Below are 16,268 nucleotides of genomic sequence, written 5' to 3'. Positions count from 1 at the left end.
GCAGGGGAACTTTGTAAGTATTTATTTAAAAAAAAATTGAATTAAAGAAAGTACTTAAAAAATACTTTAAAAACAAACTCGGGTCAGGAACTTTTTATATTTATATTTCAAATCCTCATAGGTGATAACTTGTATTTAAAGAAATCCATCTCAAGCAGTAAAGTATTGCATCTAAAAATCCTTTGAAGTTGCTTCAACTGACATTCAGTGAGCCATGAGCCCAAACAGCCTGGCATGAACTCGCTGATAAAGAAACACAACAAATACAAATGCTCTGGGGTCAGTAAGTATTTTTATTTCACACAACCATCACCAACTGTAAAAGGCCTCCATCACAAAGTCCACATTTAAATAAGATGTAGCGTGAAAACCATTGACCGAAAACACAGCATAACTGTCAGGCATCACAAAACGACAGACAAGAACCCAATAGCACGACACAGAAAACAGTTCAGGTGTAGAAACCGGGTTTAATAACCAGCAATGTCAAACCAGGTAGTGGCAAACAAATCAAAGCAGGCAAAATGGAAGGTCCAAAGTCCAAAAAGGCAGGTTAATACACAAATAATCAGGATCAGAATCATAATGACAGGTTGGATAGCAAGGGAAACACACTAGACAATGTGGCAGAGAACTGAGGGAAATGGACCGGTACATATACACTGAGGGGCTGATTGCTGATGAGGAGCAGGTGAGTATGGAGGTGGGGCAGGCCAGGTGAAATGAAATCAGCAATTAGTGCAGAGCCGGGGGGGGGGGGGGGGGGGGGGGGGGGGGGGGGGGTGGTGGCAGATTCTGAAATGACATGAGAGTTAGTGTGGCAAAACAGGAGACAGACAAATGAAAAAACTAAAGCCTGGCTGAAGTTGTGACAATAATAAAAACATTTGGAGAGTATATTCAGAAAAAAAACATCATGTACGACACCCACCAATTCATTCAAAATGTTCAAGCATCAGCAAACCCCAGCAGTAACACGTTACACAGAAATAAACGATAGAAATGTCTCCTAAAATCAATGAAGTCGCTGCAGATGTTCATTATTTAAGAAAACGGTAAAACTGCTGCTTTTCCTGCGACAGGCTCATCGTCCAAACTGTTGAATGCCTGCAGATTCCATCTGTTAATCCATCAGAGATTACTTGATAATAATAATATTATTATATGCGGCACATTGGAGTAGACTGAGGCACAGAATAGGTGAACAGGCGTTGTGGTTTTCTAGCAGGCTGAGGCGTGAAGTGAGAAAATACATCTGTATCACATCTGCTGAATTTAACTGAAGCTTCTATCCAAAACTTAAGTGAATCAACTATTGATCACAATAAAACGTGACAAACTGGTTAAGATCCGTTTTGCCAAGTTGATGTGATTACCGGGGGAAAAAAACCTTTAATATTACAAATTAATAATAATGTAAAAAATATGAGAAAAGAAAAACAAAAACTGTAAAAAAAACTGTAAAAAAAACCAAACCCTGTAAAATAAAATAAAATAAAAAAGGCGGCGAGAGGTAGAGAGGTTGTTACTGTACATTGCTGCAGCTGTAGAAATGGTCTCACTCGTCTTGTACTGGAGTGAGGCCAGTGCCTGGAGGGTCAGAGGGAACAAACGGCTTCAACAGTTTGGGAAAAGAGCCGCTGAACGTCGAGCCCAAAACAGAAGACACCGGGGCCTGATGTCACTACAATACGAAGCCGACAGTCTCCGTATAACAAGACACACGAAGTTATGGTGGAGGTAGAACAACGTGAGCGGAGATGCAGTGGAAGGTCAACGCCACTTGAGAGCCGATGTTTCCGACGTCTTATCTAATGATCCATTAGTCCCATTAGTTCACGTAAAGCTTTCAGAGCGCTACAGAAATCCGTTGTTTTACCGCCACATCAGAGCACGTGATGATCAGGAAGTGACAATAACAAAGCGCCTGCCTGAAGCACTCATCACACGCGCACGCGCGCGCACGCGCACACACACACACACACACACACACACACACAGAGATAAGACGGGGTTAACACATGTTAGCGATAGCATCGATTAAAAAAAAAGAAAGAAAACAAAGAAAGAAATTGCATTGAAATTGTTTTACTGAATGAACACTTGATTTCAGGCACACCTGTGTTTCTTATAATGCCGTTAAAAACCAGAGTCATTGTGCGAGTATCTCATCCTCTTCTCTCTCTCACAAACACGCCCCACCACTGTTGTGAGTGTCACAAAGTATAGGATCCATATTAGTATTATCCACTGATGAACGACACATTAAAGATTTGGGGGGGGGGGGGCACTCCTGGTCTGACATTCGATGACGAAAGAAGAATGTTTGAACAAGGTTCCCCCGACGACATTAATAATAATAATAATAATAAAACTGTATAACACAGCAACTGCTCTGTGGACGCCTCTGACCATCTTCAGGTGTTTCATTCAACAGCAGCAGCCGTGTGTGTTGAGCTGAAGCATGACCGTACAGTTATTAAAAACATTCAACCTAAAACATGAAATCAATCTACTGAACAGACAATACAAAGCTTAAAAAAACGTAAAAAGAATTATGAAAAAGTCATTTGCATTTATTTCTTCCTTCCTTCCTTCCATCCTCCCAAGACATTGGTCATCAATGGAATGACACAGGGGTCAGAGTTACCAGCTGATCTCAAAATACGGCCTGAATCATCAAACGATCACTTCCATCCGGTTGCTAAATATTGAAAACAAGTGGCGTCGACAGATAATGTACCGAAAATGTGCCAAATCTGAATTGAAAACAATGGACTGTAAGAACAGATTAAAGGTGAGGTAAGGCAAAGGTGACTTTCTGTCTCCATGGCTCCCGTGTGAACGCAGCGCCTCTGCTCAGATGCCATCAGAGCTGGCAGCCTTCCAGCTGGCAGGCAGGGGCCATGTTGTCTTCCGATGCAGGGCTTTTACTTAGGGTGGAGTGTTTTTACACTGTAGTATTGATGCCGTTACTTTTGATCACAACACTGATTCGGCGTACTAATTTGAGGGAAACATTCAACACAGTAAATAGTATGTGTTGTATGAAAGACACAGTACCCTTTAGGATGCATTGTACAACAGCGACACAAGTCACTGGAGATGAAAGTGAGTTCTTGGTTCAGGCCGTGGAACACGAGATCAGCTGATGGGTAGAAGCAGCCCTGGAAGTGGGAAAGCCTTTTTCCCAGTAGCCATTCCTAAAGATCAGACGAGGACGCTTGTGAACGTCTAGAATTAAATGACAATTAAAATTTTTTCTTTTCCCTTCATTGAGATTGATCTTCTTATCCTCGTTTCACCTCCTTCTTCCCTCTCAAGCTTTTCTAAATCTGACAGCGGACGTCAACGTGTCAGCGGGCCGCACGGAATCGCTTCTCGCTGACGAGCTAAAGAGGCGTTTGCCATCACTTCTGTTGAGATTTGAATGCTCTCCAGCTTTTGTCAGGGAGATTTGTCTCCATTTCTCCGCTTTTTATTGCCGTCATAAAAACTTCCTTCCTCTGTGATGAGCTTTGCGCCCTCTTTCTTAAAAAAAGAAAAAAAGAAAAGAGTTAAAAATACCAATCAACCATCACTGGTTTCATATTCTCAGAGAGAGCAGGGACTTGAAGAACTTTGTGTTTCTCACGCCGTCTAGCTTTAACCTTCTCTGACAGACGCAGCTTGTAAAATAGTGTGTGTTGATGCTGAATGACCATTAAACGTCTTTGTCAGTGCCCGTTCGCTCATTTTTTAAATTGAAGAATGCAAATCATAACATTGTGTGCGGGTCGTCCCGTCATAAAGCGGCTCCTTGCGTCGTCAGCGTGCCTCGTTTTCCTCTGGTTGGGCGGAGCCTAACGGCCACGTTACCGTTGCGTCTTAAATAATGTGTCGACGAAGAACACCCTAGACCGAGATCTCCTCACTAAATTATTTTTGTCGGTTGAAATAAGGCCTTTAGGTCAGTCGCAGAACGGGCGGCGCTTTAGACGTTACAGAATCTAGATAGTGGGTTCTTAGTGGTTTCGCGGCTCAGCTCGGACGTCTGGAGGGGGAACGTTTGGTCCACGAGGTGAGCTGCTCTGCGCCACATTCAGAGGAGCTTCTTGGACTGAGGCTGAGCCGTGCCTTTGGAGGAGGACGACGAGGTTTTGGGGTCAGCAGAGAGGACAGCCATGATGTCTTGGAGGGCTTTACTTATCTGAGCTCCGAACCTGTGGGAGTCCTGAAACGGAGAAAATGAAAGTATTAAAAAGAGGCTGGGGGGACGGGGGACGGGGGACGGGGGGACGAGACATTTGTTCTGCGTGACCTCAGCAAAAGCTAGAGAGTGAAAATGATCGGCTTTGTGGAAGGCATGACCTGTGTGGGCAGCAGATCGCGTCTGTGCCGAAACCAAAAACATGCGTTTATCAGGGTAATGTTGAAAACCCCCATGCGGTGACAGAGCGTATCATCGGGTCGCGCCAAGTGGGACGTTTTGCGATGTAAAAATAAACTCGGCACCGCTCTTTGGTGGACAAACTAATTGAGACGCCGTTTCTTAATGATCTCAAACCCAGTCGGTCGCTTCTGTGCAGCAATGTCTGGTAACTCCCCCCCCACCCCCCGCTGCTTCTACACACGTTTCTCTGACTTTAAGGCCACCGGCTTCATTTAGTTCCCTAGATTTCACAGGAAAAATGAGGCCCTAAAAAGGGAAGTGAAAACAGGCAGCGACGCTCTGCATAGATTCTTCTGCTCCGTCATGTACGCAACCCTTCTGCACAGTGGAAAATCCCGACAGCACCGTCTGGCCGTCTGAGGAGTTTATAATTAAATACGTTTATTCTGTTCAGGCGTTGTTTATGGAGGTCTGGACGTCCCAGCTGGAATGTATTATGTCAACACTGATTTTAGGGATTTTCAAGTTCTAGTGATGCCGGTGGTTAGGTGAACATGTTGGTCACAAATGTGCAGTTAATATAATGACAAGTAATGGAAAAGCAACCTTTAATAGATAAAAAAAAAAAGAAAAAAGGAGATGATTCCTCCCTGTGTGACTTTGTCTCCCTGTGTGTGGCTTTACTTACAGTCTCGCTGCAGGAGTATTTGGACGACACGTGGAAGTTGATCATGTCCTCGCCCACGATGATGTAAGAAACCCCGTAACCATCATCGGCGACCTGACGTGACCACAGAGGTAGAGTGAGATGAGCGTCGATACCTCACACACCATCCACTGTGCAAACACACCACTGTTTGCGTTTCACAACCACACGGTCACAACCAGCCAGTAGACCACACAACGCTAACAAAATCAGTGCAGTAATTACACTGTGCAAAAACAATACTGTCTGTATATATAATATTTGTATTGGTTATATTTAGTAATTGTGTACTTGTTTTACTTAGTTGATATTCTTTACTGTTTATTACTTATTTAGAATACTTGCTGCTCTTGTTTTTTTTTACCATGTACCTTGTTTGCATCGTCCACTTTGCTGCTGTGATTCTGTAAATTTCCCCACAGCGGGACTAATAAAGGATTATCTTATCTTATCTGCAGTTACAACTACAGGAAAGTGTGCGTCACTCACAGGTCCGAAGCCGCCGCCCAGCGATATGAAGTCAGGGTGGTTCTTCAGGTCGAACAGCTCCATCTGCTGAACCGGGGTCTGACTGGTGGAGAGGCGCCACGGCTCCGACAAAACCTGGAAGAGGGAGGAAAAAGAGAACGGGGTGGTTATGTTCTTCCACAGGTCGGTGTGTGTCTGAAAAGACTAAAACCAAAAAAAAGCTTACCTCTTTGAGGAAGGGTGACTCCACCCCCAAGTATTTGGACACCACGTACAGACAGAAGAGGTGTCGGTCGATTCCGGCTCCCGTCATGGCCATTCGATAAAGGTTCTGGTGCCTCTCTGAGGCCAGTCGGAAGAGATGCTTGCACTGGTCCTCTGTCTGTCAAACCAAATCACATCTTTACCGACATCGCTACGGGTGGGCTCACACCAAAAGGTCGAAATACCGGAATCGAACCGACGAGACGTCGATACGTCATGTTCAATATTCCAACTGGTCCGCTTTTAAAAAGGCAAAACTCAAAAGGGTCAAAAACATTGTAAACAAAAGTCATGTGGCGGTAACGCCGTCTGATAAGTGGTCAAACAGTTGCGTCGATGTGTGATTGTTGAATTTGACTCTATTAGAGGCTAATGTAGCGAATTCCACCACGCTCTCATGCTACACCGGTTCACAATGTACAGAGAATGAGTCGATAAAAGTCGTCACCTATAACAATGTGCTTTTCTAGCTGTGACAAGGGTGTGTTCATGAAGTTTGTTTGTGTGAGCTTTCAATTTGAATGTTACTTGACAGAGCACATCATGTACCTCTCCATCCTCCAGAGCTTTGACAAAGGCACTGCTCTCGTTGGAGCAGGATCGCACAGTCTCCGTCCGGCCCTCCCTGAACAGACGAGTCATCGACGCCTCGTAGGTCAGACAGAAACCCCCACGGTCCTAAAGGAGGAAGACGCAAACGTAAAAAAAAAAAAAAGGAGCTTTTTCAGCTTTCATAGCAGCAAATAGTAGAACTCAATCCAGCACTGGACAGGGAACCAAACTTATCCAACAACCATGTAAAAAAAAATATCCATTTCCTTTTCAAAGCCTTACCCTGAAGTACGCCAGCTGTAAGCCGATCTGTATGAACGCGTCGGGGCTGACGCGCAGCTTCTTGATGCGTCCTTTTCCGAACTCTCTGAAGGGAAACACGTGGCAGTCCACGTCATCCGCCAGCGCCTGGGCAACAGCCAGGGAGCTGCACGCCTGAGCCTGAACCTGGCAGACAGACAGAGAGAAGGTAGTCATTTAAACTGTCACTTGCATTGCTTTTTTTTTTTTTTTTTTTGGGGCTTTAAGTTATCACCGTGTTGACAGACTGCGCTGGCAGGCAGTGGAAGGCAACGAGGGTAGAAATCTACTAGAGCGCGTGAAGTGACTTCAGCTACAAGCCGTTGATCCCCGATAATGTTACATACAATTTGTAAAGGGGTAAAATCTACTTTGGGCAAACAGACTTCTGACCCACTTGCCCGACGGGAATGACAAAAAACATTAAGGTTGGACCCTGAGAAGCAGCCTGCTGGCAATGAACATCTTGGCTGCATCCAATAATGCTCATTATATAAATATATAAAAGAAAAGAAATGAAGAAAGAATCTAAGACAAAATGGTGCAGAAGTTAAAATATTGGGATAAAATATACATAAAATAAAATACAACTATTCGTGGTAGACGGGTGAACAATAATTGCAAAATGAATGTAAACAGGAAGCATTAAGCTCAAAACACCACCGTTCATAACTACGGCCTCACAGAGTTGACTTATTTTAATCATTATTAATAATTAAACAGCTGGGCTCACTTTTTGTCTAGCATCACTGAGATTTCCATAAAATAATTCATCTTTTATTCCTTCCTTTTTTTTAAAAAAAAAACACATCGACTTAAAACAAGGATCCTCACAAACTGTGTGCACCTTTGTGAGGTCATATCGGGCTCCATTTGTTTATGTATATTACGGTATTTGTGTGATATTCTCTTGAGTGTCCGTGCACTCAGAGTTCTGAATGCTGACAGATTTAAAAGATTGGCAAACGGGACGATGTGATCAAAAGAAGAAAGTGAAGCCAGGAAACGGTAAAAGAAACAGGAAATGCAGGTTTTAAGACCACCCGTTCCTCTTTCAGCTCTTTGCGATTAGTCACGTCTCACTCACACACACACACACACACACACACACACACACACACACACACACACACACACACACACACACACACACACACACACACACACACACACACACACACACACTAATTATCCAAGTTTATCATTTACTTATCCCTTAAATAAAGAAGAATTCCCTCCCTCCCCCCCCCACACACACACACATTCACACTCAACAGTCCAGTTTTCACTTTTATCAACAATCAACACACCGATTTTCCTGCTGCCACTCTTTCCTCTTTCTCTGTCACGAGATCCCTCTCTGGAGAACTTAAAACTAAATAAAAAACCTGTCTCAACCTGCCAAAAGACTGGGAGGAATGTCATGAGACGTGAGCGAGCGGTGCCAATGAGAGATGCACACAACGCCAGCGTTAGCCTCCCTCCACTGGCTTCTGGTCACTTTCAAGATGGACCTAAGAAGATGTTCTTGCTTAGGTTTGAGGGTTTTAAAAGACAGACCTCCTCATCACACTGCAGTCAGATGCAATATTAGTCGTCACCACACACACACACACACACACACACACACACACACACACACACACACACACACACACACACACACACACACACACACACACACACACACACACACACACACACACACACACACACACACACACACACACTTCCCTTTTCTGGAAAATGGGTTTTGGTAGAAGGGAAGGGAAAAGGGAATGCCAACACAAACAGTCCAGAGGAAGGCAGCCTATTGTTCACTAGTGCAACGCTCTCTGAGCTTAGCTTACCACAGCGGTGGATGTGTGTGTCACTTTAAGAATAGACAACTTTAACAATAACGGACCTATGGACACGGACAGCTGTAGGGCTGCACGATGTTCTGCAGTAACATTCACCCTCTCTGGGGTACATTCTAAAGTCACATGCATCGTTCTGGTGCACTTTGAGAGGAAAATGAAGATGCTAGATCTATGAAGAACTTTTGAAAAACTATGTGAAAGTTCAAACCCCTCTGCAGACTGTACAGACCCCACTTGAAGTGTAAAAATATGTTGGGCTCAATACGAAACTGTGGCGGGTCCTATCTAGACCATAGGTAATGAATTGGTTTTGACATCTCATCACTCACGCATCCTGCACGGGTATTTTTCTTAGGAAGCGACGGGCACACATACCCGCCAGTATAAGCACAACGAAACAGACCCGATGCAGCATTCTGACGAACAACGACTCCTGAATGAGCGCCTACCGAGAGCAAACAAAAAGGTGCGAGAACTGCGTCGCACTGTAGCACTGAGGGAGAGACACAAAGCGAAGAAACCCTTATCGCCTGATCGCATCAAAACTTGTCGTACTCCGTCTTGAAGTCACAACTCAACTCTTCCATGTCCATCGCAAATAAATGTCATCAATAAATCTGCTTTGAAATGAGAGCGAAAAGGCACCTTATGACTCTAGAACTTGCCTGAGAATCATAAATTTTGGGAGTTTTCTTCATCGCCTTCAAGGTAATCCAGTGACAGTTGTGTGTAGAACTGCCAACAGCAAACTCGGCACCCACACCCGCTGCGTCACACTTTGAAAACCTCTGCTTGTAAAAAAAAGTCTGCTTGTATGGCAGGGGAGCTAAAACTCTGTCCAATAGCTATCTACTTGAATCTCAAGTTTTTATGTCTAGTAAAATCAGACGCTACTTGCAGCATTATATGTCATTAATCAAGGTGCAGGAGGCTGTAGTCCACTCTGACACATACACTGTCATACTGTCTGTACACGTACACACACACACACACACACACACACACACACACACATATATATATGTGTGTATATATATATATATATACATACATACATATATATACACACACATATACACATATAACGCAGATTTCGGTGCTTCTTTTCGGTGCCTGAGCCGATTGAAATACTGCCACTGGTGGCCTAAAACGGACGTTACAGCCAACATAAGCATCACTTCACTTGCGCTAGTTAAACGTGACACTACTCTGATGACTCCGTCCTGGCAGCAGGTAACGATAGCCTACCGTTGTAGAGCTACAGTAGCTAGCTAGCCATCAACCTTTTAACAGAGAAAATGCCGAAAGCTAAACGGTCAAAAGTGTGGCTGTATTTCGCACTAAAATGCGTGCACCGTGTTCGACTGCCGTGTCCAGATATGCGGTCAAGCCGATGCAGACGAGAATAGAACAACTGGTTAAAAAAAGCAGCACTTTGCTGGCACAGAGATGGAGCCCCAGTCCTCCAAACCACGCCTGTGCTAGAACGACATGAGAGGCTTTTAGGCAGAGTTGGAGATAACACCTCCATATGCAGCCACGCTTTTATCACGTGTACATTTTCCACGTAGGCTTCACAATGTAAAGAAAGAAAAAAAGATGGGTACATGCCACTCGATGAGGGCGAAACAAGACAAACAGGCAGCAGTGAAAGGACTTTGACACGGAAATGAAAGGCTTTGCTGATGCGTGTCTCCAGGCCGTTTCATTTTCCCTTTTCAGAGGGTGTTTCGAGTACGGATCCAGCCTGGCTGCCGGTCGCAGGGAAAATCCCTGCCTCTCCCGCCGAGCAGAGCACGAGTAGACGGAGCAGCGCTCATGCCGCGGCCGGGACAACCACGGGACTTTTGCAAGAGGAAACCACCTCACAGTTTGTTTTCCCCGGTTACATCACCGATAAGACGTTTACACTAGACGACAATCTCACTGAGCTGCAGACATTCAGGCGCTGTCCTTGTCAATTACAACATAAAACATTGTATGCTTTGTAAACTAAACCTGGAAAGATTATTTTTCTTCTTGTAATGTGAAAGAAAAAACAACACACACACATACAACGATGTAGACTTAGGTCATTCATTAATGGTTGTCCAGTAGAATCTACCAGTGCAATGAAAAGTAGATAAATTGTTTATTAGTTACCCATCTGACAGACACACACACACACACACACACACACACACACACACACACACTTAATCAGTTTCAGGTTTATCATTTACTTATCTCTTAAATAAAGAAGAATTTTCCCACACACACACTCAACAGTCCAGTTTTCACTTTTATCAACAAACCGATTTTCCTGCTGCCCCTCTTTCCTCTCTGGAGAACTTAAAACTAGATACAAAAACCTGTCTCAACCTGCCAAAAGACTGGGAGGAATTTAATCCTGGGACAAGTTGGCTGACTTCATCGCCCACCGCGATCACGCAGAGGTTTATCATGAGACGTGAGCGAGCGGTGCCGATGAGAGATGCACACAACGCCAGCGTTAGCCTCCCTCCACTGGCTTCTGGTCCCTTTCAAGATGGACCTAAGAAGATGTTCTTGCTTGGGTTTGAGGGTTTTAAAAGACAGACCTCCTGCATCACCACACTGCAGTCAGAGCGCTGAGGTCGACTCACCGGATGCTCTTGGGACGGAGCTGCTCAGACGCAAAAAATAACTTTTCAAGCCGCTGCTAAAGACCCACCTCTGACCTCAAGTGACCGGGTCATGACTTTTGGAAGGAGACAACGCCGTTCCTCAAGAGAAATAATATATTGAAAGCGGTTTCCTGTATTTGTTAACCTGGCCTGCGGAATGTGATAAAGAGTATAAAAAGACAGTGAACCCGGATGTCAGAGAGGAAGAAGATAAGGAATCTGAGACCGGCCCAAATGACCGGCCCAAAATGAAAGTAGATACAGATGCTGGAGGGAGGCCGCAAGAGAGTTGTACGGGCCAAAATGCATCATCAGATGTGGCACATGCTGCCACTGAAGCTTTAGATTGGGTTCAATCCGTCTGCTCGATTACATGTTAAAGTGCTGCTGACTGCGGAGGTTCCAATGAAAGGAAATCTGAGATGAGGAAAAGATCAAACGTGAAAGCTTTTAGTCCCGTGTAGAACATGGGGCAGTGGTGCACTCAGCCTCTTACGACCGAAGTGAGGATTACAACAACAAAACATTTAAAATGAAGGTTATACTGGCAAAAAAACAACAACAAAAAAAACATTTTCAAAATGAAGGAACCCCCCCCCCCCACTGATGGCCTTGATTTCTATGCTAGCAGCTTATTTTATAATGCTTCTACCGTGTCTGTGAATGGCTATGCGATACGTTTTCAGGCGCGGTAGCATTGAGATTATTTCTAAAACGCCGTTTTCAAAAAGAAAATGTAGTAGTGTGGATGTAGCCCCGATCACCAGAATGTTGGGCGTCCTTGAATGTCTGCTATGCTTGTGGTTTCATTTTGAGCTCACCTATTTGCGGATGCCTGCACCTCTCGTTAGACTACTCGTTAGCATCGCAGTTCCTGTGTGCTGTCGATACAAAGGAAGGGGGCTGAATAAAGTCTCAAATCCTTCAATTGTTTTCGTCTTTCCACTGACACACAGATGCATTTTGATACTTGCTAATTGCTGGGCTCACATTTGTTTTAGGGGCAGTGGCTCACAACAGCCTCGTTCCACAGCAGGGAGGGTTCTGCCTCAAAGAGGAACGCCACACTCTCACGCCAAATCTCACTTACAGAGCACTACACGGTCAGACTCCTGAACTACTTCACCCTTATTCACCCGGCCACGCTCTCAGGTCAAACGTGGAAAAGTATCCGTCTGTCCCACGCACTCGCCTTAAATTAAGACCCGTGGTGACCGAGCTTTTGAGGCAGTAGCACCAAAGCTACGGAACGCTCTGCCCGCTCCCCTACGGTCTGCTGCGTCTGTGAATTCATTCAAAAATCAGCTCCAGACACACCTGTTTAGACTGGTGTTTGGGTAACAACTCATGTCCTAGGCCTGCTTTTAAGCCATGTTTAAATTGTGTACTTTGTTTTTTGTGCCTTCTTGACTGTGGGTGACCGTGGCTAAGTGGAGAGCAGGGCCGCCTTTCAATCAGAGGGTCGGCGGCTCCACTAGTCTCATGTCAATGTGTCCTTGAGCGAGACACTTAACCCCAAAATGTCTCCCGTAGCTGCGTCTACGGTGTGTAGATAAATACTGAATTGTAAGCCGCTTTGGATAAAAGCGTCTGCTAAATGACCGTAATGTAATGTTCCTAAATTGGCCTTATATGGTCACATTGTGTTATTTGTAATCCCTCTCCTGTTAAAAAAGTGTGAAAAGGGCTTGATATATAAATAAGTCAAAAAAATAAGTCAGCCAACTTGGCCCAGGATTAAATTCCTCCCAGTCTTTTGGCAGGTTGAGACAGGTTTTTTATATAGTTTTAAGTTCTCCAGAGAGGGATCTCATGACAGAGAAAGAGGAAAGAGTGGCAGCAGGAAAATCTGTTTGTTGATTGTTGATAAAAGTGAAAACTGGACAGTTGAGTGTGTGTGTGGGAAAATTCTTCTTCATTTAAGAGATAAGTAAATGATAAACCTGAAACTGATAAAGTGTGTGTGTGTGTGTGTGTGTGTGTGTGTGTGTGTGTGTGTGTGCGCGCTTTGATTTGAAAGTTTGAAGACTGTAGCGTTAACCCAAATTCACCGAAGGTCAACCAGTTTGTAGCCGGGAAAGAAAAATCATGTCCACAGGGCTGTGTCAAAATGACGAAATGAATTGCCACACACCTCATCGGCATGAACGATTTAACAGTCTATTCCTGTTTATTTTATACCACACAGCGGTCGACAAACGCTTCATCTGGGCTCTGCTGCACACACTGTAGATTCCTGTTAAATAGCTTGTTCTGAAACTTGCGGGGGCAGACGTGATGTTATGGAAGACAGTTAATCGACGTTGGAGGAGGCTGGATTATATTTTTAAACGTTAATATGCGATGCGGAAACAAAGCCGGTGTTAAGGTCCGCCTCCGCAAAAAGATAGCTACGGTCCGCTGACTGTTGATCAGATCAAGTGAAACAAGAATTACAAATCTGATCGTTTCTCAATGTGCATACCATTAAGGTGTAGTACAGTACATGTAGTACCAGTTAGTTTGGCTCACTGGCAAAAGTCAATGCAATTAGACGGCCCTGTGCTTTTTGTGAGCAAGTTGTCTGTTGTGGTCAGAGAAGTCCGACATCCGCGACCGCATGCGCAAAATTAATTTTCTCAGAAAAAATAAATAAATAAACGCATGAGGAAACTGGTCTTCACTGCGTGTGCAGGATGCGGTTGCACCGCCACTGATGACGTCCGCGTCTCCACGGTGGCAGAGTGGCGCCGTAGCCACACAGCCGGGTTGCCCCTATTCGTGTTAGCTAAGCCCAATTAACACAGCGTTGGCACGTCTACTGCTAGGCGGCGATCCCGGAACCAGATTCTTTTACTTTAAAGCTCCTTTTAAAAAGATACATTTGAACTGCTCAGGAAAGCCCAGTCTGAAGAACCGGGCATGTTCATAACAACATACGACGCGATGGCAGCCGCTCACAAGCGGGTTAGTTGGGATGAATTCACGAGAGACCGTTCGAGCACGTCGGCCGCATGCCATCCTCAAGTGGATCGCAAACAACACGTGCAGCCACGCCTACTCTTTGGACTTGTGTGCGCTTGTCCAGGCAGGTACGAGTAAGAGAATGAAACCAGTCGGGCGTGTTCTTAACCACGTGCGATACAACTGTAACTACGCGCACACGCGCACGCACACGCACGCACACACACACACACACACGGAGTACGTACCTCTGAGGGGATGTCCCAGGCGAGCCTCTGGGGAGACGGTAGCGAGCGGTCCACGTCGCCTTTACAGTGCCCGTCCTCAGTGTAGCCCAGCTGGAAGGCGTCTGTGGCCAGGGTGTACTGGGGGGGGGGGCGACACACACGCTCGTGTTAACATACAAATACATACTTACTCAAAATACAACTGAAATGACACCAACCATTCATTGTTGGAATGCCGATTCAGCATTCCAAGTATTGTTATCCTAATCTTTATTCTTCAAATTCTATTTCTTCCGTACGCATTTTGGCACTTAATAACTTCTACAGAAACCGTTCAAATATGAAAATGTTCAGCTTTTTCAGGAGAGGGGAGCTATGTCTTTTTATGTTTCTAATCTTTCAACTTTTTGAATTATTAAGCTTTTTGCAATTTTTTTTTTTTGAATGGGATGTCTATGGAGAAACTTTTCAAATCCTTTCAGATCCTTCTACTTCCTCATACTTTCAGCTACAGACACCATTTAAACTTTCAAATGTTGAGAAAACCCTGATCACTGATTGTATGTTATAATCATTTTGATATCTTTTATACTTTTTGAGCTGTAGCAATTTTGCTTTTATGTGTTTTTCAGTCCTTTTCTGCTTTTATAATGGGTGTGTATTGCGCAGCTTAGAGTGCGTGATGTCATCGCTAGAGTGAAGAGAAGGCTGAGATTCCTGTGAAAAAAATATTTGTCTTTTGCGACTGACTCCTCAATTTTCACTCTACATGCATAATTTTTGGATGGAAACGTAGCTTATCTTGTCCTTGTCGTAGACATATGACTGTGGAATCTCACAGGTTTACACATTTGGCTCAAAAGCCTTTACTTGAGAGGAAAACCAACTTTCTCCTCCATAGACCCCAATGTTAAAACGTACTTCAAAAACGTCTTGCACAGACAAACGTACCCCATTTCTAAATCGCCATTGAAGCCACTTTTTTTTACACTACAGACACAATTTTCGCATGATCTGTTCTTCAAGTCATCCTCCCTCTCCAGTCTTAATATTGGAGCAATAGGGCCTATGGTTATGGGGTTTTTGGGGTTTTGTTTGACAGGTGTTTCCCAGTCTTTTCTCATGAAAAGGCGGTAGGCTCACAGGTGTTCGTACTTGAGCTAATTACTGATGTTTATAAACACACAGACTCACAGACACAAGCCTCTCTCTATCTCTCTGTGTCTCTCTCTATGTGTGTGTCTCTCTCTCTGTGTGTCTCTCTCTGCGTGTGTATCTCTTATACAGTCATTCAGGTATTAGAGACTTTTAGAGTACACACACACACACACACACACACACACACACACACACACACACACACACACACACACTTTTAAAATACAAGCCCCACCGAATGAATTCCACCTGAAATGCTTTTGATGAAGCCTGTCATTTATTAACCTGTTTGTGTTTATCTAATATTATGATTCAATCTCCTCTCCTCCTGTCTAACCCACCCAGCCCCACCCTTTCAAAATAAAAGCCCCATGGATTAACTGTATTTAAACATTAAGCTCAAAGTGAGGCTTTTTTGTCGAAATAATGAATGCTCTTACTAATACTACGACAACTACTACTACTGCTACTAATACTACTACTACAACTTTTGCGACTATTACCACTACTACTACTGCTATTATTACTACCACTACTGCTAATACTACCAGTACTACTACTACTACTACCAGTACTAATACTACTACAGCTATTAGTACGAATGCTACTAGTACTTCTACTACTGCTATTACTGCTACTTCAAATACTGCCATTACTATTACTAATACTTCTTCTACTACTGTTATATTAAATACAACAACCACTACTACAGCTATTACTACGACTACTTCTACTTCTTGTAATTACTAATACTTCTACTACTAATAATAC

General features: G+C 44.1%; 1 protein-coding gene across 1 annotated transcript in view; it reads right to left on the bottom strand.

Moving 5' to 3' along the window:
- Positions 1-760: 760 nt before the first annotated feature.
- cpt1a2b (carnitine palmitoyltransferase 1A2b) overlaps positions 761-16,268 on the bottom strand; it is a 36,678-nt gene continuing 21,170 nt past the window's right edge. Inside the window, exons 13-19 of the mRNA XM_068718269.1 lie at positions 14,361-14,477; positions 6,645-6,809; positions 6,360-6,488; positions 5,773-5,928; positions 5,568-5,681; positions 5,061-5,153; positions 761-4,213 (exon numbers count right to left, since the gene is read on the bottom strand). Of these exons, the coding sequence (XP_068574370.1) occupies positions 4,082-4,213; positions 5,061-5,153; positions 5,568-5,681; positions 5,773-5,928; positions 6,360-6,488; positions 6,645-6,809; positions 14,361-14,477 (906 nt within the window). The 3' untranslated portion in view covers positions 761-4,081. The remainder of the gene's footprint in view (positions 4,214-5,060; positions 5,154-5,567; positions 5,682-5,772; positions 5,929-6,359; positions 6,489-6,644; positions 6,810-14,360; positions 14,478-16,268) is intronic.

Source organism: Cebidichthys violaceus, unplaced genomic scaffold (assembly GCF_023349555.1).
Source record: "Cebidichthys violaceus isolate CVI_PGR_0920_01 unplaced genomic scaffold, fCebVio1.0.p SCAF_23, whole genome shotgun sequence".
NCBI lineage: Eukaryota > Metazoa > Chordata > Actinopteri > Perciformes > Stichaeidae > Cebidichthys > Cebidichthys violaceus.
This window is presented reverse-complemented; position numbering and strand designations above follow the sequence as displayed.